The sequence below is a fragment of the Cylas formicarius genome, unplaced genomic scaffold (genome assembly GCF_029955315.1).
Source record: "Cylas formicarius isolate icCylForm1 unplaced genomic scaffold, icCylForm1.1 PGA_scaffold_1__22_contigs__length_36826433, whole genome shotgun sequence".
NCBI lineage: Eukaryota > Metazoa > Arthropoda > Insecta > Coleoptera > Brentidae > Cylas > Cylas formicarius.
Window position 1 is genome coordinate 22506545 of NW_026844264.1, and position 26784 is coordinate 22533328.

Here is a 26784-nt window from a genome sequence, read left to right on the forward strand (position 1 = left end):
TTCCCGATACATCTGAATTATTGAGCAGCATAAAAACCTTTGTTGTAAATACCTTAAGGATTCAGAATTTGCAACTTGACGATCACGCAAGTGAAAGCCAATGGAGCGAGTAGATGATCTACGTATCAATGCGGAACTGTAAAATTTGGTATTCTAGTACGTTAGTTGGTTATTGTCTTATTCGAAGCTGATAGTGTTTTAATTACGGGATCCATTGACCGTTAATTTAAATGCATGGAAAGGGATCGCGACAAAAGTATTGACAATTTTTATATAAACCACCAAAAAATGAGAAGAGAATGTGCATACGTGTTGGTTGTAAGAGTTCTGTGACTTATGTGGAAATATTAAAAGTGTAAATATTTAGTTTAATGTGTATTATGCCACACCTTTTATACACAATACTTTAGTTACAAGTTGTTTTATTAAACGAACTTTTTCTATGTCCGTCACATTTTTGACACACATATTGACTACGTGACGTGATGTCAAAAATACAGTATTTAAATTTAATGAAGTGCTTTAAATATCAATTGAAAAAATTCGGACGCTCAAAAACTGTGACTAAAGTACCGGAAACATGCGAATTTACACTTGACTGTGTTTGATGAAGCCGACGTTTTAGCAAGGATGCATGAGGAAACTGATCATTGAAAGTAGTTTGTTCTTGCATTCAAGGAAGCATATTTGAAAACTACACTTCGATCTAGCACTAAGGCTTCCCGGGCAATATTTATATTTTTTAATTGATCTTGACGGGAACGGAGACATTCCTAGTGAAAGAATGAAAAAAATAATGGTCTGTATATATTACTTTGTCACTACATAAATACGGGTCTCGAAATCCTATTTTATTTTAAAGTATGTTTTCAAACTAGAATTTTGTATGTTTTGAACTGAGAGACAAAAATATGCCTTGGTTCAATTGAAAGAGTGCCTGCAATTAATTTAATTAGCTCACTGAATAAAAGAAGTAACTCACAGGTACTCAATCCTCTTTTTTCAGGATTGAGAATTCGCAATTTAGAAAATCATGCAAGTTAAAAGGTAAGTGGAAAAGTAATGGGCGTGTACATACACTGTGATGTTTTGTATGATATCGTTGCTCGCTCATTGCCGTAGTCTGAGTGGCTAAAAGTGTTTTAATTCAGGATCCATTAGTTTTTGTCCAATCCGTAAAATAGGCTTTTTGTGCCCATTTATTAGTTGACTTGACCTCTAAATTTAAATTAATGGAAAATTTTTAAAAGGTCCCGCGATAAAAGCACCCCACCCATATTGATCTAAACCAAAAATTATAAGTTTAGTGTGTACGTGTGTATAACGACCATTTGCTAACAAGTTTATTTAGGCACAAACGGAGCAAGTGTTTAATAACAGTGTCTAAAGAAGTTTATAAACGTGGCTTATGCGAATAATCTTTTGTACATTTTTGCAAAAGACCATGAATACATTCTCTTAGTGAAGTGTGGAATGCAGAGTGATAAACATTAAAATACCAGAGTAATTTTAAATATCTACCGAGAACAACCGTTCATTTCCAACTCGTGACTAAAGCACCGAAAACGCTTATTTGAAGTCCTTCTTGTACATAAGGAAGTAGATCTGCAAACTCCACAATAGGAACTGCCATGTTACACAAAGGCTTCTGCGGTAGTTTTTATTTCTATAATTGATCTTAACGAGAACAGCGAACGACTTTTTGATATCAAGCACCTTTGTGCAAGAACAGAAAAATGTATCTGTGACAGTAAAGGGATATTGATAGCGTTGAACTGCTACAACCCTTGTGGACTTAAGCTGTACTTTATTGATTTATAAGGCTATAATTTAATAAATAATGAAGAAAATTGATTTGAATGGTTCTTTTGTTTTAGTTTTTTATTAGAACAAACAGGAATTTTGAAAACAATAAGAAAAACAGGACCGGTTAAATTAAAAAGGTGGGACTGACTTTATATCTGCAGTGAAACTACCTTTTTCGGTCTCATTGTGATAAATAAAAGGTGGGAATAAACAAACAAACAAATAAACGAAGTTTGATGCATTTATTGTATATAACTTAGGAAGTCATAAGTTGGTGCAAAGAAAACCGCCAATCAAACAATCAAATAAAATAATACAAAATTGTAAATACTAGTTATTTATTTACATTTTTATTGTAATGGTATATGTTTATTTCCTATAATCAGTCGAATTAAATTATATTGCAAAGAAATTTTCTATCATATGATCATTTTACGAGTATTACAATTTTACTATTACAATTGCAATTATGGAACGGTTTTTTGTTAGGGATTTTCTTGAAAAAGTACTCATGGATGGCTTCCATTAGGACTTGTCCTTTGTTAACTATATGATACTTGAAGCTATTTTAAAGATCATTCTCAAAAGGCTAGTCAGACATGGCGTAGGTCTTTGTTATCTTTTAAATCGGCTCAACGCCTGTGTTCAATGTTCTGAATGAAATACATTTTGTAAAATTTTCCTTGCGTCTTCTTATAAGAATTAAAAAAAGTTAATTAAATAAATAATAAAATTGGCGAGATTGTTTCAGGCATATACGAACTATATTTTGTTTCTTTGTGTCATGCACAAGGGATATGGATTATTATTAAATATTTCTGTTTTTGTTAACTAAAACGGATTTAAATTTTTTACAATTAGTTACCCTCGTAGGTGCCAAAAAGCAGTCCACGGCAACAGCTATAATTACAATAAATGAACTCAACCGATTTTTTTAGATAATTCACTTGAGTTCTCGTAGGCAGAACCCTTTTTTGCCTAGTGCACCAATTGTAAGGATAAGAAAATTACAATATAAAGTATTCAGATGCGGATGATATATTGTATTATATAAGAATCACAAGTGTAAATCGAACAAGATTTTATTTGTGGTAGTTTTGTAACATTATGGTGACGTAGGAATATGCCGCTTTCAACACCTAAAAAATATATACAAGTTGGATGGCCGGTTAGACGTTTAGGGTGAACAAGACGTAGGACCGTTGATATTTTAAATAGGACACCCTGTATATTATTGGATTTTCCGTTTCGCTATCAATTTTTGGTTATTTTTGTACAATATATACCTACTTATCTTTGACGGTTTTCGAGAAATTAATTATTTTTCCTATTTTTTTCAAAACAAAGCTCCAATTAAATTTTTATTGTAGCCATATTTGAATTTGGAGAAATGTCAAATTTTGGCTATTGTTGACGAAGGTTTAATGCAATATCACATAGATCGTCCTTGCTTTTGTAAACGACCAAATTTTTAGAATGGCCATACGTCTCGTTCACCATAATATTTAACCTGCAATCCGCCGTGAGTCACGTAAACTTGTTTCACTTTTGAAAAATACATATTTCCTTGAAACTTACTTTTCAAGGAAAGTCACCTGGAGTGAAAAATACGAGCGCCCTAACAAATGGAAAAATACATTTAAATAGATTTAAAAATAGAGATAGTTCATAAAACGGGAAGATTGTAATTAAAACACTATGAAAGAAACGCCCAAAGTAAAGTGGTGTTTCTCTTATGCAACAAAATAAGTCAAATTCGCCTTTTCATTTAATGGTTTGTCAGAAACAGAGAAATGGAGATGTACAGTAGTGCAAGTTTTTCTAAATTCCAGTGCCGCGTTGTTGCTCAATTGTTTTCCTTTACTTTTTAAACGAAGGATTATTTTAAATCAATGTAGGTAACTTTTATAAACTAAGCCCACCAGATTGACTTTGAGTGCTAAGCTATCGACAATTACACAATAATTAATAAATTCACCTCTGTTATCAAAAATAAGTCTATAGGTACACGGTATTATGCGCTATACGTACCGCCAAGGATGATTCTAGTGACATTTGCCCGAATGGTCCTTTGGTGACAATCAACGGCCTTTGAGCTCTTACCATCATTATAAACAATATGCTCTTAGCTTCTTTACTGTGTTCATACCATGGACTGTCATATATTGCGCTAGCAATTTGCGTGCTCTGTAATAAATAAAATGATTTGAATACATTGCATAAAAGTTTAAACCAAAGATGTGAGAGTGCAATTTTCGTTCAAAAAATCAATTAATTCATTTCCTTGTAAATGTTGCAAATGTTATAAGTTATTATATAGTTTAATATTATATATGATATATTATTATTTTATTACCTGGACCTTAATTTCGCTACAACTCCAACCCAACACTAGCACGTAAACAACGATAGAGCTGCTGTAAGACAAAATACCCAGTCGCATTATGAACGATTCTTCCTAAAATATTGTAAATAATAAAAAGCTTCGTCTCTGCTAATCAAAAATGGTATTTGGAGATGGTACGTATGAAGACTTATTTTATTTGCTGTTACTAGTGCAGAGGTTTTTCATTTGTATTTTTTTATGATTATTATTTAAAGTGCAGAACAGACTAAATATTTTGAATGGTTAACATTTTTTTTTTAATTTTACATTTTTGCTTGTTAAGTTGATTTTGTAAATAATTTACACTCTTTTTGAACTTGAACCTCACTGTTTTCAATTATTAATGTAAGATATTCATTAGCTGTCAATTGTGCTAAACTATATAGCTACTAGGCCCTGTCTATGCCGATAATACAAGAATTTATGAAGCAAGTATGAAAAAAATTTTGAGAGGGTCCATACAACATGAGCAATTTAATATTTTGTATTATTTTCTTAAAATATGTCTAGTTCTCGTTAAATGTTCTTTCAAAACGAATTATGTGTGTGGAAATCGCTATTTAGAAAGAAAATGGCGTAAAGTGCAGGTTAGTGAGATTTCAATCGCTTTTCAATGTTTATGAATGAACATGAATAATTCAAAAAATAAGTATAACATCTATTTTTTTTTTTTAAAACTGCTCTGTCTGCAAATACGCATGGCGAATAAAATGAGTCTTTTATACAAAATCCTTGTTCGAATAGTCCATAGTTGTCCATAGTTTTCGATAAAACAGTTCGCAATTTTTTCCTACCCATTTGACGTGTCCAGTAGTTTAGTAGTAAATATAGGATAACCCACATTTCTCACCTTTAAGATTGTAAAAGCCGTCAGAGCGACGTTGAACGAGACAGTAATGTACTCCAACAACACCAAATATTTAACTGAGTCGTTTAGATTTTCGACAAACCTAAATGAAACAATAAGAAGAGTTTAATTGGAAACATCCTCACACCTCACAAAGATCGCAGGTTTTAATCTTGTCACGTGAAATTCACACAATTTAGGATTTATACATTTTGATAAATTTGATTACTCACTATATAGCTAATTTAGAAACTAATATTCTAGAAGTGCGGGCTGGCCACTGTCGATGCTTAATATTTCAGAGAAACTTCCACAGAATACTGTTAATCTATTTACTAATTTTCTTCTGGATTCTTCTTGCGTTGGTTGTTGATGAATCGAACTTGCTGATGTTTCGCCAATCATGTTGACTTCTTTAGAGCTTAAATGAAACAGATTCATCAACAGATGCAGGACGAATCCAGAAGATTTGTAAATAGTAATACAGTAGTCTGTGGAAGTTTGTTTGAAATAGCAACATAACAAGCATAATAGTATAAAAGCAGGTAATATAAGTAGGACAGAGCCTGACTAATTTCCTAACATAATGCCCACATCTTTCGACATCTTTGATTGGTATTAAGTGGGCTGCTTTTCTTATGAATGTAACGATGCCACCAAGAAAATATTGATCATGTGGTGGTGGTGCTTACATCTTTTTTATAGAACGTTTTTCATAAAATCCACTTTAATAGTTTGGTCCAAGTATGTTCTGTTTCTTAGTTATAATTTTGGAGACAAAATCTTTAGAAAAAATAATAAATTGAAAATAAGAGTTCTGAGATTATTTAACAGTTTCAACGAATTCCGATTTTTTTTTAAATTTATTTTACAAACAAAATTACGGGCTTTTGATCAAGCGAAAAAATGAATACAAAACAAGTTTTAAACATATAACTTCTGTGGGAACCTCTCAGATAATAGCTGAAGTTAGCATTTCCTGTAAAGTCAGTAACATCTTCAGCAATTAACTTATTTTACTTTAAAATAAAATTAAAATAAGGCAAATTGGTGGCAATATATATTGTTTAAATTATTGTTTGTTATTGTTTATTGTTGAATTTTTAATAAAATTTAAGTAACTCTTTTATTTCCACATCAGTAGTTTTTAACCAATTAACCTTGATTTTGTTGACAGATTTCCATAGCAACACATGTTTCTATAAATATTTCCAATTCGCTGTTGAAAATTCCACTAAAATTCCCGTTGCCATGGTGATCTGTCAATAAAACACATTTTGATTGGTTAAAAATTACAGGTGGGGAATTTTCATAATAACAAAATGCTTTGTTTTATATGTTTGCTATTCGGTTCGAGCTTTTTATATACCTATTTGTAACAAGTGATTAATAAACTTTCTCTTTAATAATTCAAATATTGTAATATATGATTGTTCTACCATGCAAAAGTGTAGAAAAATGGACACCTTGTACTACTTATTGAACCTCTATTGAAGTAAATTTAACTGACCTTACCAGTTGCTGATGTTGGGCTGCAGCAACTTTTAAAGCGTTCAAATCGGTTTTGAGATGCGGCATAGTTTTTAATGTCTTCTGCAACGCTTTTGCCATCGAAGGGACGAATATTATAAAACCGAGAAGCATGCAAGTGCAAAAACTTAGCCATATCATTACAGTCACACCAAGATCGGAATATAGCATTATACAGGTTTGGTATTTTATTGGATCCATGTTAAAATAATATACTTCATATATCAACGGTTTTTCCAAAGTGTTGTTATATAGTTTGTTACGGCGCCCTATTTTAAATCTCGTCAACATATTTTCAAATAACGCAAATCCATATACAAATATATGGGTTATTAATGCAAATATATTGAATTTTTTATAAAATCGAATTTGTTCTGTATAAGTCTCCAACTGCTCTTGATCTCCGGAGTTTTGAATTTCTTTTTCTTTGTTTTCCACAGTGGTAATCGTCTGTTGCAAATTTTTTGACTCGTAAAAAAGAACCTTAATCAATGCTACGTAAATGGACACCAAATAAGCCGAGTTTGAAAGTAATCTGTCAGTTAGTTCTTTTGACCTATTTTTTTCAGTAAATACTGTTGCAACCCATAGGCTCATCGAAGTTGTAAAGATCACTGCAAAGACATGAACAACTATTGAATAAATCACATATACTCTTCGAAGAGCAATACGATTCGTAAAGTTTTTGCGATAAATGCCTAATGCAATCATGGCAATCTTCGGAATCCTCAAAATTTCTTGATTTTTTGCCGACTTCATCTTAGGAAATTGAGTTACCTGAAAGAAAATCTGTAGTAAATGTGACATATTTTCGTTTGTTGTCATTCTACATTTAAAATGGTGACAAAAAAAGGAAATTTTTTAGACTTGGCGAAGTGATAAAACCAACAGACTAACAAGCAAGAATTAACACTTTTTTGTGAATTATGAATAATGAAGAACTCAGGAAAAGAAGAAAACAGGTAACTTGCAAATTTCTTTCGAAAAATACACAAATTAAAGGAATTGTCCCAAGTCCCAAAACTTTCCACCTGCGTCAGTTGTTGATAAACTGAACTTAGCTGAGGCTGATTCATTTCTTTTGCCTTTGTCTACCCAAGTTAATTGAGTCAAAATGAACTAATTTTTATCAGAAAATTAACACAATTTATTGTTAGGCCGTATTTAAAGAAGTAGTGACAGCAAAATGGTTCCGACAGCATTTCAAAGCATTTCAAAATCGCGAAACTCGTTGCTACATGTGTGGCGCTTGTCATCTTACCATTATGTTGTCGTTGCAGATAATACCAGTAGATATAATACCTGCGTTCAACAGCAATTTCGGCCGTTTTTACACGTAAATTCCCATAAGAAAATTTAAGGTTCATTGTAGTTGAAATTGGTCCCGGTCAAGGTCATTCGATCCATACCCTCTTAGCACCAACTAACCGTCTCCCTCAACCCCAACCCCCTCCCGCAACCCCTCTCAAACCCTCCCACAACCGTCACCCCCCCCCCCCCACCACCCCCTCAACCCTCACACCCCCATTTCACAACCCTCTCACAACCACTCAACAGATGTGTTAGTCAGGTGACTCACCTTTTTTTCGCGTCTACCGAGGATCGAACCCGGGATCCGTCGCTTGTCGACCGCAGACTTTAACGCCGAGCTAACGAGCATATTAAAACCAATGTGTAATTATGTGTTTGATCTCGAGAATGATGACTCATCTTATTCCTGCCGAAGATCGAACCCGAAATTCGTCCGTCGTTGAACGGTCACTTTAATGCCGAGCGAATTATGTACCGCCGGTTCCGTCTCGTTGCTGCTAGATGTCGTGCGTGCGCGCTCTTGACAGTATTCCTATCAGCGGCTGCGTCACCCCGGCAGGTGACGGAGACGCTAGGACGGGATGACGCGGTGATCGGGAGTATAGGATCGACGGTAAACAAGTCGAGTGAGTTATACATAGTGCCTTAATAATCAGGTACACCCGGTGTGTTCAAGTTTAATTAAAGAAAACTATATACAATAACAAATATTTATCCAGAAGGGTCTTCTTCTTCTTCTTTTGCGTCCACTTTGTCGTCCATAAACGATGTTCCTGCTGATGACGTTCTTGTTCCCGTTCTTTCAAGAAATCTATATAGGAAATACACTCCTCACCGTCTCCCTCTGTCGACCACCCACCCTGCTGGATGCGCCAACATAATGTGTGTGAAAGTTGCACACACATACCAACATTCACATTTCTACTTCTTGTCATTTAAAAGACATTAAAAACACTATATACTTCAATTTAATTTGATTATTTTTACAAGTAAAAACGCGGATTATTGTCAAACGGAGAAATCGTGTTTTTTCTAGAACAAACAAGAAACAAAATATGTATATGTCGCGTTGCCTATAAAACAGATTTTTTAAACAAAACTTTTAGTAAGTGACGTAAGTAAAGTCACATTTCTATTCCCTGTCATTTAAAGGATATTTAAAAAACACTATATATTTCAATTTAATTCGATTATTATGCAACGTAAAAAGTGGATTATTATATTGTAAAAACAGGTAGGAACTGACCAAAAAAGTGATCATTGTTTTTTTTTGTTATTCAAAAATCACTGAGAAAATTAACGAAAACTGAAACCCACAAAAACAAAACAAAAAAAAAGACTCGCACTGTATTAGGGTAAATTAAAATCATAAAACTTATCAGTTGTAGAGTCATAGGGAAATAGATACCGCACTTGACATTGCACTGAATATAGTCTACAATACACATTAAATATATTTATTCACATGTTCTCCCGTCCATGGTTAAATTAAAAATTAAAAATTGACTTAAAAATCGAAAGGCACACAAACGCATATTTGAATAAACACGCTGAACGTATGTTGTCACCAGAGAGCCATGCAGGTGGGAGTCTCAAGGTCCACGTGCTCAGACGGGAACGACTTGACGCACAACCGCCTCGGACGTGCAGTCTCCCGCATGCAATTTTAAAGCGTGTCGACTTTCACTTGACGTAATTTGGCAAAAAAAATTAACACCCAACAAAATTACTGATAGCACACGCAAATATATTTTGCGCCTTAAAAGCAAAGGCGATCCATCCGCCCACTAGGATATCACCGCACCGTAGTCTCTTATCTGCGGTTGCGAGGCATTGACATCGCAAATTGGTTCGAGATAAAGTTGAATATATTGAAAAATTGAATCCAATAGCACATTTAATCTTTAAATAAATGTCTTCTAGATTGATAAACACTTTTTCAAACTAGGCATTTTGCAAATCGGTCGTCTGTTTGCTGTTAACGGTAGACACGTACTATAGGTACTGGTTAGTTGCAAAATTAAAAACCAAATTTACAGGAGTCAAACTGTTTATTGACAGTGGAAAATATAATAAAAGTAGTTGGAGGTAATAAGCGAAAAATATTAAGGACTTCCGGTCATTTTTATTCTAAATATGCCCAAAATATAATGAAAAAGATCAAAATATTTAATGCATTTTTAAAATAAAAATTTAACGAGGCTGCCAGACGCGAACTGAGCCCTTAAGCGCACCTCATTCGATTTTTTTAGGAAAAAAACGAAATTTCAAAGCAAAACCGAAAACACATTTATAATCAAGCGGAGACAGTTTCTTCTTCCATAATCGAATAGTGACCCCACGGTAACGTTTCTACTGACGACTTTGATATGCGACGTTTATCATCGCAAGGACTTAACCCGATCTTCTTTTGGGATACTGTGTGCAACTCCAGTTTGCTCGCTCTTATTAAATTCTGCGATATGTTTTTTTCAGCGAAATTTTGCAAACAATCGACGAAATCTTCAAAAGTTATCTTAGTTTTGATGAAGGATTTTTTAACTCCTTTGATCCTCTTCGTTACACCCAAGTTTTTAAATTCACGTTCAAATGCTTCTCGATCTGTTTCTGCAGCCATCAATTCTTGTTTTGCGGACTCCTCTTCCTCCGGTGTCTTGTATAGCTTTGTGGCGTACATTTTAGCTCTAAGTCCGATAAAATGAGACATAATTCGTCCATTGTTCTCATCCTTCATCATACCCAGAACCTTTTTATTGACTGTGGGTATACCGTACGGATTATCCTCCGCATAGTCCGATGTATCAAAATACCGGAAACAATCCTTTTTTAAAATCTCGTACGGGTCTATGGATAATATCTCGTAAACAAGAGAATCCGTGTCGGTATATAAAACTCGGGAATTGGAAAATCTTTCTTGAATGTAGTTGTAGTGAAAGTCATAAATTGTTGTCTTGGCTATCTCCATAATTGACATCCCAACGTAGATAGGTTTGTTAAAATATATTTCAGATTTTTTTAATTCAATAAGAACGAGATTTTTACTAATTATAGTTGCACTTTTAAATTCGGGTCGGGCAATCAGAGCTTCCGCACCGTAGCGACCTTGCCAGTTTTTCACAAGCTTAACTTTGGAATGGTTCCGTATGTTTTCCATTGTTTTTCCAAACACAGCATTGATCATCAATTTAAACAAGTTCTTTTCAAACTCGTTTTTGGCAGCCTGACGTAGTGCAATGTTTAGGTCGATATAGGCTTTTAACCAAGGCGACTGGCTGAACGAGACGGCTCGATGTACCTTTCTTAACTTAGCTCCCAGTTGTAGCGCCTGTTTCAGATTACGATAGTGAATGACATACTCCTGTTTGTCGTATAAGGTGGTCAGTAATTTTTGATTTTCGGATCCTGGAGGGCAGCGATGTTCGGGACATGGAGGTAAATCTGCAAATTTGTCGTGCAACTCCTTGGGTATTTCCAAATCGACCTCCAAGATGTAGCCGACGTCCGACTCGTTGGATATATTTAAAATGTCAAGATTTTCGATTTGCTGTTCATCCAACCAATTAAAACCTCCGTACGGTAGGTATTGAGACATTGCCCACCCGTATTGGTTATTGACGTCGAAATACATCAAGTATTTATCAACTTTGGAGGGATCGTAGCTGTGCATATATTTGTTGTTGGCTTCCGCATATCGTTTGGAGCACTGACTAAGGCCTCCTCGCATTCCTTTCTCGATAAACAAAATCATGTCGACGTCAGTGAGTAGATCGAGTTTTTGCTTCAATTTATACAACATACAGCTCCACGCGTATCCCGGCAGTGTGTACGCATGTGCAGGATCAAGTCCATAGGTCTTATGTGACGTTTCTCGAAACCTCTCAAAAACGTCTGCCAAGAGCAGGATGTCCGTCTTCATATAAAGTTCAGAATAATCCTGCAAATTTCGACATCCAAATTTCTCCCAGACTTCCTGAGCACGTTTGTAATCTTTTTTGGTCAACGGTTTGTCATCCAATATGTTATAAAATGCCGAAATAGGAGGCAAAACAGTTTCTTTCAACGTATTCCATCCATTCATATAATCGTAGGGGAAAACGCCTTTTTGTTTCAATATATTGGCTTGCTCCTCCGACAATTCACTAAATTCGAGCTCCAGTATTGGATATTCCGTTAAATTAGCCGCCAGCTTATCCAGGCCACTCGACATAAATCGAAAACTGTCGATGAATCGGAATTTCACCAGGTTGTCATTTAGGTGCCACGTAAAGGAAATATACTTTTCCTTGTTTACAGGTAGCAAGTCGATCGACCCATCACATTTGGCTAGAGCTTTTATTATTATATTTCCGTCATACGACGAAAGATTATGAAATACTACGGGAACGGTGTGACCATCCCTAAATTGGAGATTACAATTTTCGTGTGCGGGTCCCCTGTATTTCCCAGTCAGGTGACAATGGTCTCGAACTTTTTTGTCGTCTTTTTCAAACACCTTCTCGCATATGTGACACAATTTAGACTTGTAAAATTCCATTTTTTGTCCAGCTGTTAGTTCATCCATTGATATATCACACAAGAATACCGTCTCAATGTTCTCAGCTAATTGTTCCATCTCATTGCAGAACCATTCCGCACAATCCTCTCCCGTGTACGACCGATAATATGAAAGGGAGTCGTCATATGAACATTTAAAATAATAGCCCAGAGAGTACGGAACATGGCGCTGATACTTCTCGGTGTCGGATGCTGATTTATCACATTCGGGAACCAAAAAACATTCCGTGTCGGCATAAACAATAAAAGGAACCTTCTCTTTGTACTTAAAGTCCTTGAATTGAACAAAATTCTTGCCTTCTTCGGGAACCCTCGGAATTTCCAAATTTTTGTTTCTCTTCTCACAATCATTGGCGTGCTTCGCTAGCTTGTCCTCGGAATGAAAATAATGCAAGCAACGCTCACAAAAATATTTTCTATAATGATCTTTCGAAAGTTGGGATGATAAAAGCCGAGACATACTTTTGATCCATACATAATGGTACGTAACGGACGTAAAATCGAAGGGGTCTTTTTCGGTAAAATAATGACTTTGTATCTGTAGTAGGTTAACGTGTTTGACCTTTTTATCTTTGGTCAGATAAGCAGGAACAACTTGAAACATATTTGATGATTTTTTCAGCAGCCTATAAACATTCACTGAAACATTATTTTGACCTTCGAATCTTGGAATTTGCCGCAATGTCATTGGAAACTGGACACCTTTAAGATTTAAAACAGACTGGAGAGGGGGGTAAGACGAAATCCTTTTAGCGAATTCTGATGGAGCAGGAAACAGAGCAGAAACCACGGCCCAGGCAAAGCACATTTCATCAGAATTTTGCACGTTAATACAAGCGTGTTTTCTTGCTATCGACTCCGGTAACTTCAGGTAACTTCCGGCGTGAAGTGGATTAAACTTGTTGATATTGACCATTAAATTTAGGATTTTCTTCAACGCCCATCCGGAATCTCGTTCTTGGAACTCCTCTAATTGGGTTTTAATTGGTAATACAACATTTCTGTCAAACCATCGTTGTAAATTAGTATCTTTATAGATTGCTGCGTTCGAAGTTGTAAAATATTTAATTTCCGTCTGGATTTGATCAGCCTTTTGAATTTGAAATTCTCCCCCGAAGACAGCGTTTATCTTAACGGACTGGTCCGTTTTCAGCGCGTTGTTGACACGTCGTCGAAATAGTGCGAAACAGTCTTGGAGGAAACTCTGCACGTCCTTATGTTGAAGGTTAGTTATGACGCCAGTCCTGATGCGCGATTCAAATGTTGAATTAACATCATCCCAGTGAACGCGATCTCTCGCAGTTACGGGTTTACTTCCGGAACCTCTCTTCAGCATTCCTTTAAATTGACTCCGAAACGATTTAACTTGAACCATTTGAGCTACCAGACGTTGTTTTTCTCCCACCGTTTTCGTAGTCCGCATTTCCTTTTGGATTCTTCTTATCGCTTGAGTACATTCTTTCATACCCTGAGCGACATCATCATTTTTAGGAGAAGCCAGTAAAAGAGCCAACAAAGCTCTAATGGCTCCAATAAGCGCTTCGACCACAGACATTTTTTTCACTGTGCCACACACGTACTACAACTCTAAAAGCTAGAGCACAACTGAAAATCCCAATTTGAGTGTCCTGTAAGGTAAACTTTGGACGGACGTAGCACTGAACGCTATTGTGTGGTCCGGGCCTTTGATAGAAGATTTTTTGTGAACTGTTGAGTAGTAACACGGATTCTTTAAAATAAATCGGCCCAACGACACTTGCATAAAATTTATTTACGCCAAATCGTTTATTTAAAGTATCACAAAATTTAATTTTGACAAACTAAACAAAAGTAAAAGTTTCGTTGACATCAAACGTTAATATAGCAGCATCCTATAAAGAAACCACAATAATTTTTATAGATCATTATTGCTAAACTCAAAAATGGTAAATGAATCTTGTTTTTTTACATCAGAATCCTTAATACCCAAAATAAGTCAAAACTTAAGATCAAAAGGTCAAATTAAAATTTGTAGAATATAATTTAACGTTCATAATTCCAACGAAATGTTGTATTCTAAATTTAGTGACTGGGTCAGAATGGTGATGCTTTATTTAATGTGAAATCGCATATCGGATAATTCTACGCATAAGAAAGTCCTCGATATTTTGAAAATATTTAATATTCTCAGTATTCATACCTGGGTTATTTTTTATTTAATCGTTGTGAAAGTATGAAACCATAATGAAACTGTAGGTACTTACCACTTGCTATAATAACACCAGACTTACAGTAGAAAAACGGAGATTGAAATTACTTGCGACTTGATACACACGTCCAATAACAACAGTGGCAATACGAAGACTCTGATAACGCATCCATGCCTGTCCGCGCACGGAAAATTTCTTCATGGTGGGGACGCACGTGCACGCCTTAACACATCGCGTTGGCCGTAACGAGATTGAGGTGCGACTTGCATTCTAGATGATATCGACATGGCGGCAATGAGAATTGGATCCAAGAACAGCAAAAGAAAAAACAAACATGAATATGATATTACAGGATAAGAACGAAAATGTTTACAGTTTTTTGAAATATTTCGGTTATTCATTTCCAAAAATAGTCGGTTTCTTAGTTAACAAATTAAGAGCGGAATGAATGTGGGCTTGTATGGAATGGGCAGCTACTTAGTCGAAAAAATTCTTACCCACAGAAACCATAGTGACCGCCGTCTGACGTACGAGTAAACACGCCTGTTTTCCGAAAAATAAAATGGATTTCATTTGAATATAAGCAGTTAAAAATATAATTCGCATCAATTCGTCAAGACTACTGAACCAACAAAAATACGAAAAATATATCGAAAGCTGATTTGCGTGGCAGTTTATATTCAATTTTTGTTGACGGGACTTTTCGTTGACCACATCTTGTAGATTGCAAGAGCCACGCACCCAACTGTAAATTAGCAAATAACTTACAAACAATTCCTGTTCATAAAAAGAAAACATTCATATATTTAGTAATTAATATGTCAACCCGTTCAAGAAATATAAATCGGCATACTAATAGATGTTTCTCAATATGGAGTCATTGTTAGGCATAACATAAAATGTAAACGAATGAGTTCAATGGATCCAGTGACTCCGCTCGATGGTCTCGGCATTTTTATTTTATGAAAATGATGATATGTACATATAATGTAACCAAAAGAGATCTATATTTACTAATTAAGAGTTCCACCGCACATAACCTCAAACTTTACAATCGCCCGCTTGCGTACGTAACGTACGTACGTCACGGACGACGCCCATTTAAAACACGTACATGACAACGTACTGCATCATAGGCGCCGTTGAAATAAAAATACGTACGTCATAGACGACGCTGATTTTAAAATACAAGCACCTTTTAAATCTGTGGTCGACACAGTGGGCGGGCGACTTTTCTTTTTTTTTGAGAGTACTAAGGCCACGGCAACAGGAATATCGAGGTTGCCGACCAAATAGACTGAGAAGGTAGAACAAGGAGAGGGGAGCCTATTGGATCAAAAAAAGAAAGTATATTAAGGTTCAAGTTTATTCCATTATCCGCCCGTCCCTGTCACCTCGACACCGCGCCCCACAACGCGCCATCTGGTGGGGGAGAGGGGTCGCACACACATTACCGCCGCGTTAGATACCCCCCCTCACTCCCCCTCCCAGCCAGAGGGCGCGTTGCGGTGACGCGAAGTCGAGGTGACAGGGAGGAAGCGATGATGTTACCCAGCCGTCGAGTTTCGAAGTGCAAAACACGGCGTGATTTTGTTATTCGACCGCATGTCCCAATGCTTTGTTTAAACGAGCCCAAGGAAACGGATTACTCATCGCGTTGATAATTTAATTTTTAACGCCGCTGCCGCACACCGACGACGCGGCGATCTCACCCGCTGTCACATTTGCGGTGGGCGATGATGTCACCCAGCCAGTTCAACGCGCCTCGTCGACTGAGTCATCGCGTGTCCCAACGCTTTGTTTAAAACGAGACGAAGGCGTGACTCATCGCGCTGCAATTTATATTCTTTCACATTTTACTGCTGACGCTAACAAAGGACGGACGATGCGCTCTCCCCAGACCAATGCTTCGTTGCCGGGCTACTCGTCCGCGGAGAATTTTTTTTTAATTCGGCACCGCCGGCTAACAAAGGACGGACGACGAGCTCCTCCTCCTCCACCACCGCTCAGTACGATCCAGACCACGGACGACGACGGACGGTGAGCCATTTTTAGGTTAGATCGGCGGGGCGGCCCGTGGTGGCAGGGGGCCGCCAACCACCTCCTCTCGCAGGCGAGATGGGGAGGCAATTCGCCTGCGTGGGTTTCCCGCGAGATTCCAAAAGTGAGGTTATGTCGTCTCCAACTCCTTTGTTTATGGGAGGATTCGCCTGCGTGGGTTTCCCGCGAGATTCCAAAAGTGAGGTTATGTCGTCTCCAACTCCTTTGTTTATGGGAGGAGGCGAATCGCCTCCCCATCTCGCCTGCGAGAGGAGGTGGTTGGCGGCCCCCTGCCACCACGGGCCGCCCCGCCGATCTAACCTAAAAATGGCTCACCGTCCGTCGTCGTCCGTGGTCTGGATCGTACTGAGCGGTGGTGGAGGAGGAGGAGCTCGTCGTCCGTCCTTTGTTAGCCGGCGGTGCCGAATTAAAAAAAAATTCTCCGCGGACGAGTAGCCCGGCAACGAAGCATTGGTCTGGGGAGAGCGCATCGTCCGTCCTTTGTTAGCGTCAGCAGTAAAATGTGAAAGAATATAAATTGCAGCGCGATGAGTCACGCCTTCGTCTCGTTTTAAACAAAGCGTTGGGACACGCGATGACTCAGTCGACGAGGCGCGTTGAACTGGCTGGGTGACATCATCGCCCACCGCAAATGTGACAGCGGGTGAGATCGCCGCGTCGTCGGTGTGCGGCAGCGGCGTTAAAAATTAAATTATCAACGCGATGAGTAATCCGTTTCCTTGGGCTCGTTTAAACAAAGCATTGGGACATGCGGTCGAATAACAAAATCACGCCGTGTTTTGCACTTCGAAACTCGACGGCTGGGTAACATCATCGCTTCCTCCCTGTCACCTCGACTTCGCGTCACCGCAACGCGCCCTCTGGCTGGGAGGGGGAGTGAGGGGGGGTATCTAACGCGGCGGTAATGTGTGTGCGACCCCTCTCCCCCACCAGATGGCGCGTTGTGGGGCGCGGTGTCGAGGTGACAGGGACGGGCGGATAATGGAATAAACTTGAACCTTAATATACTTTCTTTTTTTGATCCAATAGGCTCCCCTCTCCTTGTTCTACCTTCTCAGTCTATTTGGTCGGCAACCTCGATATTCCTGTTGCCGTGGCCTTAGTACTCTCAAAAAAAAAGAAAAGTCGCCCGCCCACTGTGTCGACCACAGATTTAAAAGGTGCTTGTATTTTAAAATCAGCGTCGTCTATGACGTACGTATTTTTATTTCAACGGCGCCTATGATGCAGTACGTTGTCATGTACGTGTTTTAAATGGGCGTCGTCCGTGACGTACGTACGTTACGTACGCAAGCGGGCGATTGTAAAGTTTGAGGTTATGTGCGGTGGAACTCTTAATTAGTAAATATAGATCTCTTTTGGTTACATTATATGTACATATCATCATTTTCATAAAATAAAAATGCCGAGACCATCGAGCGGAGTCACTGGATCCATTGAACTCATTCGTTTACATTTTATGTTATGCCTAACAATGACTCCATATTGAGAAACATCTATTAGTATGCCGATTTATATTTCTTGAACGGGTTGACATATTAATTACTAAATATATGAATGTTTTCTTTTTATGAACAGGAATTGTTTGTAAGTTATTTGCTAATTTACAGTTGGGTGCGTGGCTCTTGCAATCTACAAGATGTGGTCAACGAAAAGTCCCGTCAACAAAAATTGAATATAAACTGCCACGCAAATCAGCTTTCGATATATTTTTCGTATTTTTGTTGGTTCAGTAGTCTTGACGAATTGATGCGAATTATATTTTTAACTGCTTATATTCAAATGAAATCCATTTTATTTTTCGGAAAACAGGCGTGTTTACTCGTACGTCAGACGGCGGTCACTATGGTTTCTGTGGGTAAGAATTTTTTCGACTAAGTAGCTGCCCATTCCATACAAGCCCACATTCATTCCGCTCTTAATTTGTTAACTAAGAAACCGACTATTTTTGGAAATGAATAACCGAAATATTTCAAAAAACTGTAAACATTTTCGTTCTTATCCTGTAATATCATATTCATGTTTGTTTTTTCTTTTGCTGTTCTTGGATCCAATTCTCATTGCCGCCATGTCGATATCATCTAGAATGCAAGTCGCACCTCAATCTCGTTACGGCCAACGCGATGTGTTAAGGCGTGCACGTGCGTCCCCACCATGAAGAAATTTTCCGTGCGCGGACAGGCATGGATGCGTTATCAGAGTCTTCGTATTGCCACTGTTGTTATTGGACGTGTGTATCAAGTCGCAAGTAATTTCAATCTCCGTTTTTCTACTGTAAGTCTGGTGTTATTATAGCAAGTGGTAAGTACCTACAGTTTCATTATGGTTTCATACTTTCACAACGATTAAATAAAAAATAACCCAGGTATGAATACTGAGAATATTAAATATTTTCAAAATATCGAGGACTTTCTTATGCGTAGAATTATCCGATATGCGATTTCACATTAAATAAAGCATCACCATTCTGACCCAGTCACTAAATTTAGAATACAACATTTCGTTGGAATTATGAACGTTAAATTATATTCTACAAATTTTAATTTGACCTTTTGATCTTAAGTTTTGACTTATTTTGGGTATTAAGGATTCTGATGTAAAAAAACAAGATTCATTTACCATTTTTGAGTTTAGCAATAATGATCTATAAAAATTATTGTGGTTTCTTTATAGGATGCTGCTATATTAACGTTTGATGTCAACGAAACTTTTACTTTTGTTTAGTTTGTCAAAATTAAATTTTGTGATACTTTAAATAAACGATTTGGCGTAAATAAATTTTATGCAAGTGTCGTTGGGCCGATTTATTTTAAAGAATCCGTGTTACTACTCAACAGTTCACAAAAAATCTTCTATCAAAGGCCCGGACCACACAATAGCGTTCAGTGCTACGTCCGTCCAAAGTTTACCTTACAGGACACTCAAATTGGGATTTTCAGTTGTGCTCTAGCTTTTAGAGTTGTAGTACGTGTGTGGCACAGTGAAAAAAATGTCTGTGGTCGAAGCGCTTATTGGAGCCATTAGAGCTTTGTTGGCTCTTTTACTGGCTTCTCCTAAAAATGATGATGTCGCTCAGGGTATGAAAGAATGTACTCAAGCGATAAGAAGAATCCAAAAGGAAATGCGGACTACGAAAACGGTGGGAGAAAAACAACGTCTGGTAGCTCAAATGGTTCAAGTTAAATCGTTTCGGAGTCAATTTAAAGGAATGCTGAAGAGAGGTTCCGGAAGTAAACCCGTAACTGCGAGAGATCGCGTTCACTGGGATGATGTTAATTCAACATTTGAATCGCGCATCAGGACTGGCGTCATAACTAACCTTCAACATAAGGACGTGCAGAGTTTCCTCCAAGACTGTTTCGCACTATTTCGACGACGTGTCAACAACGCGCTGAAAACGGACCAGTCCGTTAAGATAAACGCTGTCTTCGGGGGAGAATTTCAAATTCAAAAGGCTGATCAAATCCAGACGGAAATTAAATATTTTACAACTTCGAACGCAGCAATCTATAAAGATACTAATTTACAACGATGGTTTGACAGAAATGTTGTATTACCAATTAAAACCCAATTAGAGGAGTTCCAAGAACGAGATTCCGGATGGGCGTTGAAGAAAATCCTAAATTTAATGGTCAATATCAACAAGTTTAATCCACTTCACGCCGGAAGTTACCTGAAGTTACCGGAGTCGATAGCAAGAAAACACGCTTGTATTAACGTGCAAAATTCTGATGAAATGTGCTTTGCCTGGGCCGTGGTTTCTGCTCTGTTTCCTGCTCCATCAGAATTCGCTAAAAGGATTTCGTCTTACCCCCCTCTCCAGTCTGTTTTAAATCTTAAAGGTGTCCAGTTTCCAATGACATTGCGGCAAATTCCAAGATTCGAAGGTCAAAATAATGTTTCAGTGAATGTTTATAGGCTGCTGAAAAAATCATCAAATATGTTTCAAGTTGTTCCTGCTTATCTGACCAAAGATAAAAAGGTCAAACACGTTAACCTACTACAGATACAAAGTCATTATTTTACCGAAAAAGACCCCTTCGATTTTACGTCCGTTACGTACCATTATGTATGGATCAAAAGTATGTCTCGGCTTTTATCATCCCAACTTTCGAAAGATCATTATAGAAAATATTTTTGTGAGCGTTGCTTGCATTATTTTCATTCCGAGGACAAGCTAGCGAAGCACGCCAATGATTGTGAGAAGAGAAACAAAAATTTGGAAATTCCGAGGGTTCCCGAAGAAGGCAAGAATTTTGTTCAATTCAAGGACTTTAAGTACAAAGAGAAGGTTCCTTTTATTGTTTATGCCGACACGGAATGTTTTTTGGTTCCCGAATGTGATAAATCAGCATCCGACACCGAGAAGTATCAGCGCCATGTTCCGTACTCTCTGGGCTATTATTTTAAATGTTCATATGACGACTCCCTTTCATATTATCGGTCGTACACGGGAGAGGATTGTGCGGAATGGTTCTGCAATGAGATGGAACAATTAGCTGAGAACATTGAGACGGTATTCTTGTGTGATATATCAATGGATGAACTAACAGCTGGACAAAAAATGGAATTTTACAAGTCTAAATTGTGTCACATATGCGAGAAGGTGTTTGAAAAAGACGACAAAAAAGTTCGAGACCATTGTCACCTGACTGGGAAATACAGGGGACCCGCACACGAAAATTGTAATCTCCAATTTAGGGATGGTCACACCGTTCCCGTAGTATTTCATAATCTTTCGTCGTATGACGGAAATATAATAATAAAAGCTCTAGCCAAATGTGATGGGTCGATCGACTTGCTACCTGTAAACAAGGAAAAGTATATTTCCTTTACGTGGCACCTAAATGACAACCTGGTGAAATTCCGATTCATCGACAGTTTTCGATTTATGTCGAGTGGCCTGGATAAGCTGGCGGCTAATTTAACGGAATATCCAATACTGGAGCTCGAATTTAGTGAATTGTCGGAGGAGCAAGCCAATATATTGAAACAAAAAGGCGTTTTCCCCTACGATTATATGAATGGATGGAATACGTTGAAAGAAACTGTTTTGCCTCCTATTTCGGCATTTTATAACATATTGGATGACAAACCGTTGACCAAAAAAGATTACAAACGTGCTCAGGAAGTCTGGGAGAAATTTGGATGTCGAAATTTGCAGGATTATTCTGAACTTTATATGAAGACGGACATCCTGCTCTTGGCAGACGTTTTTGAGAGGTTTCGAGAAACGTCACATAAGACCTATGGACTTGATCCTGCACATGCGTACACACTGCCGGGATACGCGTGGAGCTGTATGTTGTATAAATTGAAGCAAAAACTCGATCTACTCACTGACGTCGACATGATTTTGTTTATCGAGAAAGGAATGCGAGGAGGCCTTAGTCAGTGCTCCAAACGATATGCGGAAGCCAACAACAAATATATGCACAGCTACGATCCCTCCAAAGTTGATAAATACTTGATGTATTTCGACGTCAATAACCAATACGGGTGGGCAATGTCTCAATACCTACCGTACGGAGGTTTTAATTGGTTGGATGAACAGCAAATCGAAAATCTTGACATTTTAAATATATCCAACGAGTCGGACGTCGGCTACATCTTGGAGGTCGATTTGGAAATACCCAAGGAGTTGCACGACAAATTTGCAGATTTACCTCCATGTCCCGAACATCGCTGCCCTCCAGGATCCGAAAATCAAAAATTACTGACCACCTTATACGACAAACAGGAGTATGTCATTCACTATCGTAATCTGAAACAGGCGCTACAACTGGGAGCTAAGTTAAGAAAGGTACATCGAGCCGTCTCGTTCAGCCAGTCGCCTTGGTTAAAAGCCTATATCGACCTAAACATTGCACTACGTCAGGCTGCCAAAAACGAGTTTGAAAAGAACTTGTTTAAATTGATGATCAATGCTGTGTTTGGAAAAACAATGGAAAACATACGGAACCATTCCAAAGTTAAGCTTGTGAAAAACTGGCAAGGTCGCTACGGTGCGGAAGCTCTGATTGCCCGACCCGAATTTAAAAGTGCAACTATAATTAGTAAAAATCTCGTTCTTATTGAATTAAAAAAATCTGAAATATATTTTAACAAACCTATCTACGTTGGGATGTCAATTATGGAGATAGCCAAGACAACAATTTATGACTTTCACTACAACTACATTCAAGAAAGATTTTCCAATTCCCGAGTTTTATATACCGACACGGATTCTCTTGTTTACGAGATATTATCCATAGACCCGTACGAGATTTTAAAAAAGGATTGTTTCCGGTATTTTGATACATCGGACTATGCGGAGGATAATCCGTACGGTATACCCACAGTCAATAAAAAGGTTCTGGGTATGATGAAGGATGAGAACAATGGACGAATTATGTCTCATTTTATCGGACTTAGAGCTAAAATGTACGCCACAAAGCTATACAAGACACCGGAGGAAGAGGAGTCCGCAAAACAAGAATTGATGGCTGCAGAAACAGATCGAGAAGCATTTGAACGTGAATTTAAAAACTTGGGTGTAACGAAGAGGATCAAAGGAGTTAAAAAATCCTTCATCAAAACTAAGATAACTTTTGAAGATTTCGTCGATTGTTTGCAAAATTTCGCTGAAAAAAACATATCGCAGAATTTAATAAGAGCGAGCAAACTGGAGTTGCACACAGTATCCCAAAAGAAGATCGGGTTAAGTCCTTGCGATGATAAACGTCGCATATCAAAGTCGTCAGTAGAAACGTTACCGTGGGGTCACTATTCGATTATGGAAGAAGAAACTGTCTCCGCTTGATTATAAATGTGTTTTCGGTTTTGCTTTGAAATTTCGTTTTTTTCCTAAAAAAATCGAATGAGGTGCGCTTAAGGGCTCAGTTCGCGTCTGGCAGCCTCGTTAAATTTTTATTTTAAAAATGCATTAAATATTTTGATCTTTTTCATTATATTTTGGGCATATTTAGAATAAAAATGACCGGAAGTCCTTAATATTTTTCGCTTATTACCTCCAACTACTTTTATTATATTTTCCACTGTCAATAAACAGTTTGACTCCTGTAAATTTGGTTTTTAATTTTGCAACTAACCAGTACCTATAGTACGTGTCTACCGTTAACAGCAAACAGACGACCGATTTGCAAAATGCCTAGTTTGAAAAAGTGTTTATCAATCTAGAAGACATTTATTTAAAGATTAAATGTGCTATTGGATTCAATTTTTCAATATATTCAACTTTATCTCGAACCAATTTGCGATGTCAATGCCTCGCAACCGCAGATAAGAGACTACGGTGCGGTGATATCCTAGTGGGCGGATGGATCGCCTTTGCTTTTAAGGCGCAAAATATATTTGCGTGTGCTATCAGTAATTTTGTTGGGTGTTAATTTTTTTTGCCAAATTACGTCAAGTGAAAGTCGACACGCTTTAAAATTGCATGCGGGAGACTGCACGTCCGAGGCGGTTGTGCGTCAAGTCGTTCCCGTCTGAGCACGTGGACCTTGAGACTCCCACCTGCATGGCTCTCTGGTGACAACATACGTTCAGCGTGTTTATTCAAATATGCGTTTGTGTGCCTTTCGATTTTTAAGTCAATTTTTAATTTTTAATTTAACCATGGACGGGAGAACATGTGAATAAATATATTTAATGTGTATTGTAGACTATATTCAGTGCAATGTCAAGTGCGGTATCTATTTCCCTATGACTCTACAACTGATAAGTTTTATGATTTTAATTTACCCTAATACAGTGCGAGTCTTTTTTTTTGTTTTGTTTTTGTGGGTTTCAGTTTTCGTTAATTTTCTCAGTGATTTTTGAATAACAAAAAAAAACAATGATCACTTTTTTGGTCAGTTCCTACCTGTTTTTACAATATAATAATCCACTTTTTACGTTGCATAATAATCGAATTAAATTGAAATATATAGTGTTTTTTAAATATCCTTTAAATGACAGGGAATAGAAATGTGACTTTACTTACGTCACTTACTAAAAGTTTTGTTTAAAAAATCTGTTTTATAGGCAACGCGACATATACATATTTTGTTTCTTGTTTGTTCTAGAAAAAACACGATTTCTCCGTTTGACAATAATCCGCGTTTTTACTTGTAAAAATAATCAAATTAAATTGAAGTATATAGTGTTTTTAATGTCTTTTAAATGACAAGAAGTAGAAATGTGAATGTTGGTATGTGTGTGCAACTTTCACACACATTATGTTGGCGCATCCAGCAGGGTGGGTGGTCGACAGAGGGAGACGGTGAGGAGTGTATTTCCTATATAGATTTCTTGAAAGAACGGGAACAAGAACGTCATCAGCAGGAACATCGTTTATGGACGACAAAGTGGACGCAAAAGAAGAAGAAGAAGACCCTTCTGGATAAATATTTGTTATTGTATATAGTTTTCTTTAATTAAACTTGAACACACCGGGTGTACCTGATTATTAAGGCACTATGTATAACTCACTCGACTTGTTTACCGTCGATCCTATACTCCCGATCACCGCGTCATCCCGTCCTAGCGTCTCCGTCACCTGCCGGGGTGACGCAGCCGCTGATAGGAATACTGTCAAGAGCGCGCACGCACGACATCTAGCAGCAACGAGACGGAACCGGCGGTACATAATTAGCTCGGCATTAAAGTGACCGTTCAACGACGGACGAATTTCGGGTTCGATCTTCGGCAGGAATAAGATGAGTCATCATTCTCGAGATCAAACACATAATTACACATTGGTTTTAATATGCTCGTTAGCTCGGCGTTAAAGTCTGCGGTCGACAAGCGACGGATCCCGGGTTCGATCCTCGGTAGACGCGAAAAAAAGGTGAGTCACCTGACTAACACATCTGTTGAGTGGTTGTGAGAGGGTTGTGAAATGGGGGTGTGAGGGTTGGGGGGGTGGTGGGGGGTGACGGTTGTGGGAGGGTTTGAGAGGGGTTGCGGGAGGGGGTTGGGGTTGAGGGAGACGGTTAGTTGGTGCTAAGAGGGTATGGATCGAATGACCTTGACCGGGACCAATTTCAACTACAATGAACCTTAAATTTTCTTATGGGAATTTACGTGTAAAAACGGCCGAAATTGCTGTTGAACGCAGGTATTATATCTACTAATACCTCGTTAATACAAGTCTTATATGTATCCTCTACAGTTTTACAATATTGGATTAAGGATGGATTGGATTTTTTGCGGTCAGGTATTATTGCAAATTTTAAATATCCCTGTGTACCTCAGCAAAAAAGCTTTTCTACAAGGAACTACTGCATGGGACTTTTAAAAATTACTACTATTCATATATATAGAAAAAATTACACTGCGTTCCATTAAATGCTACTTTTTTGAAGAGCAGAGGGGTCACTTATGTTAATGACCAAATTTCCGTTTTGCATAAGCTTGACTGTAAGTTAGTGAGGATAATACATTTCAATTTAATTCATCCAACTGCTTGCAAGTAACTATGTATGCTTAGCACAATTCACTGTGAGATCTGTCTAGTTATAGATACGCACTTAAATAGAATATATTCAAATTTAAAATCACCTTCACTAGTTTTTAACTCTGTTGCTTTCCGACTCTCAGTTGGACAGAAGAAAGACACGTTTATATCATGAAACTAGGATTTAAATATTAAGGTTATTGAGCAGGGTCGGACTCTTAGGACCAAAGTCAAATACAGTTTTACAACATACTTGCAATCCAGGGTGCACATTGGAAATCAAATAGAATCAGGACATGACGTAATCTTAACTATTAGATAGATAATTTCATTTCAATTTCACGTACAGGGTAGCCAGATAAAAATGCAAAGTCATTCGTCACATTAAAAAAGTATGTTCTAAAGTTGGCTAAAGAAGACCATAAAAAATATGGTCTGCGCCAGAAATTTTTCTCTGAAATCGGCCGAGTAAATTTACCAAAAAAACACCTACTTTTTAAGGTTTAGCTTTATTCAAGTAATTTTTATTTAAGACTTTTTGGCGTATCTGAAAATATTTTTCAACCACCGATAGTTTTCGGCAATTTGCATTGTTGCGACAATATACCAAGCATGTGAACTCATAAAAAATGAATTAGGAGGTGGGACAAATAATATTTAT

At 37.6% G+C, this 26784-nt stretch overlaps 1 protein-coding gene and 1 long non-coding RNA gene across 2 annotated transcripts in view; one reads left to right on the forward strand and one right to left on the reverse strand.

The window, feature by feature from the left end:
- The window catches only part of LOC132696377 (uncharacterized), a 50893-nt gene that overhangs the window by 14303 nt on the left and 9806 nt on the right, over nucleotides 1-26784 (forward strand). The window lies entirely within an intron of this gene.
- LOC132696375 (odorant receptor 49b-like) lies at nucleotides 1773-26639 on the reverse strand. The gene is made up of 6 exons (XM_060661167.1): nucleotides 26228-26639; nucleotides 6550-7346; nucleotides 5043-5142; nucleotides 4163-4264; nucleotides 3838-3993; nucleotides 1773-2945 (listed from the first exon to the last, which is right to left on the reverse strand). Exons 2-6 carry the CDS (start codon nucleotides 7326-7328, stop codon nucleotides 2889-2891), a joined length of 1194 nt encoding a protein of 397 aa, XP_060517150.1. The 5' UTR covers nucleotides 7329-7346; nucleotides 26228-26639; the 3' UTR covers nucleotides 1773-2888.

What these genes read in the sequence shown, in the direction of transcription:
- LOC132696375 (XM_060661167.1), bottom strand. Translation starts at nt 7,328, where the DNA reads ATGAAGTCGGCAAAAAATCAAGAAATTTTGAGGATTCCGAAGATTGCC. An exon ending in CGGCTTTTACAATCTTAAAG is followed by an intron (nt 4,265 to 5,042) that starts GTGAGAAATGTG and finishes ACAATATTTTAG; the next exon opens with GAAGAATCGTTCATAATGCG. An exon ending in CACTAGAATCATCCTTGGCG is followed by an intron (nt 2,946 to 3,837) that starts GTACGTATAGCG and finishes TATATTTTTTAG; the next exon opens with GTGTTGAAAGCGGCATATTC.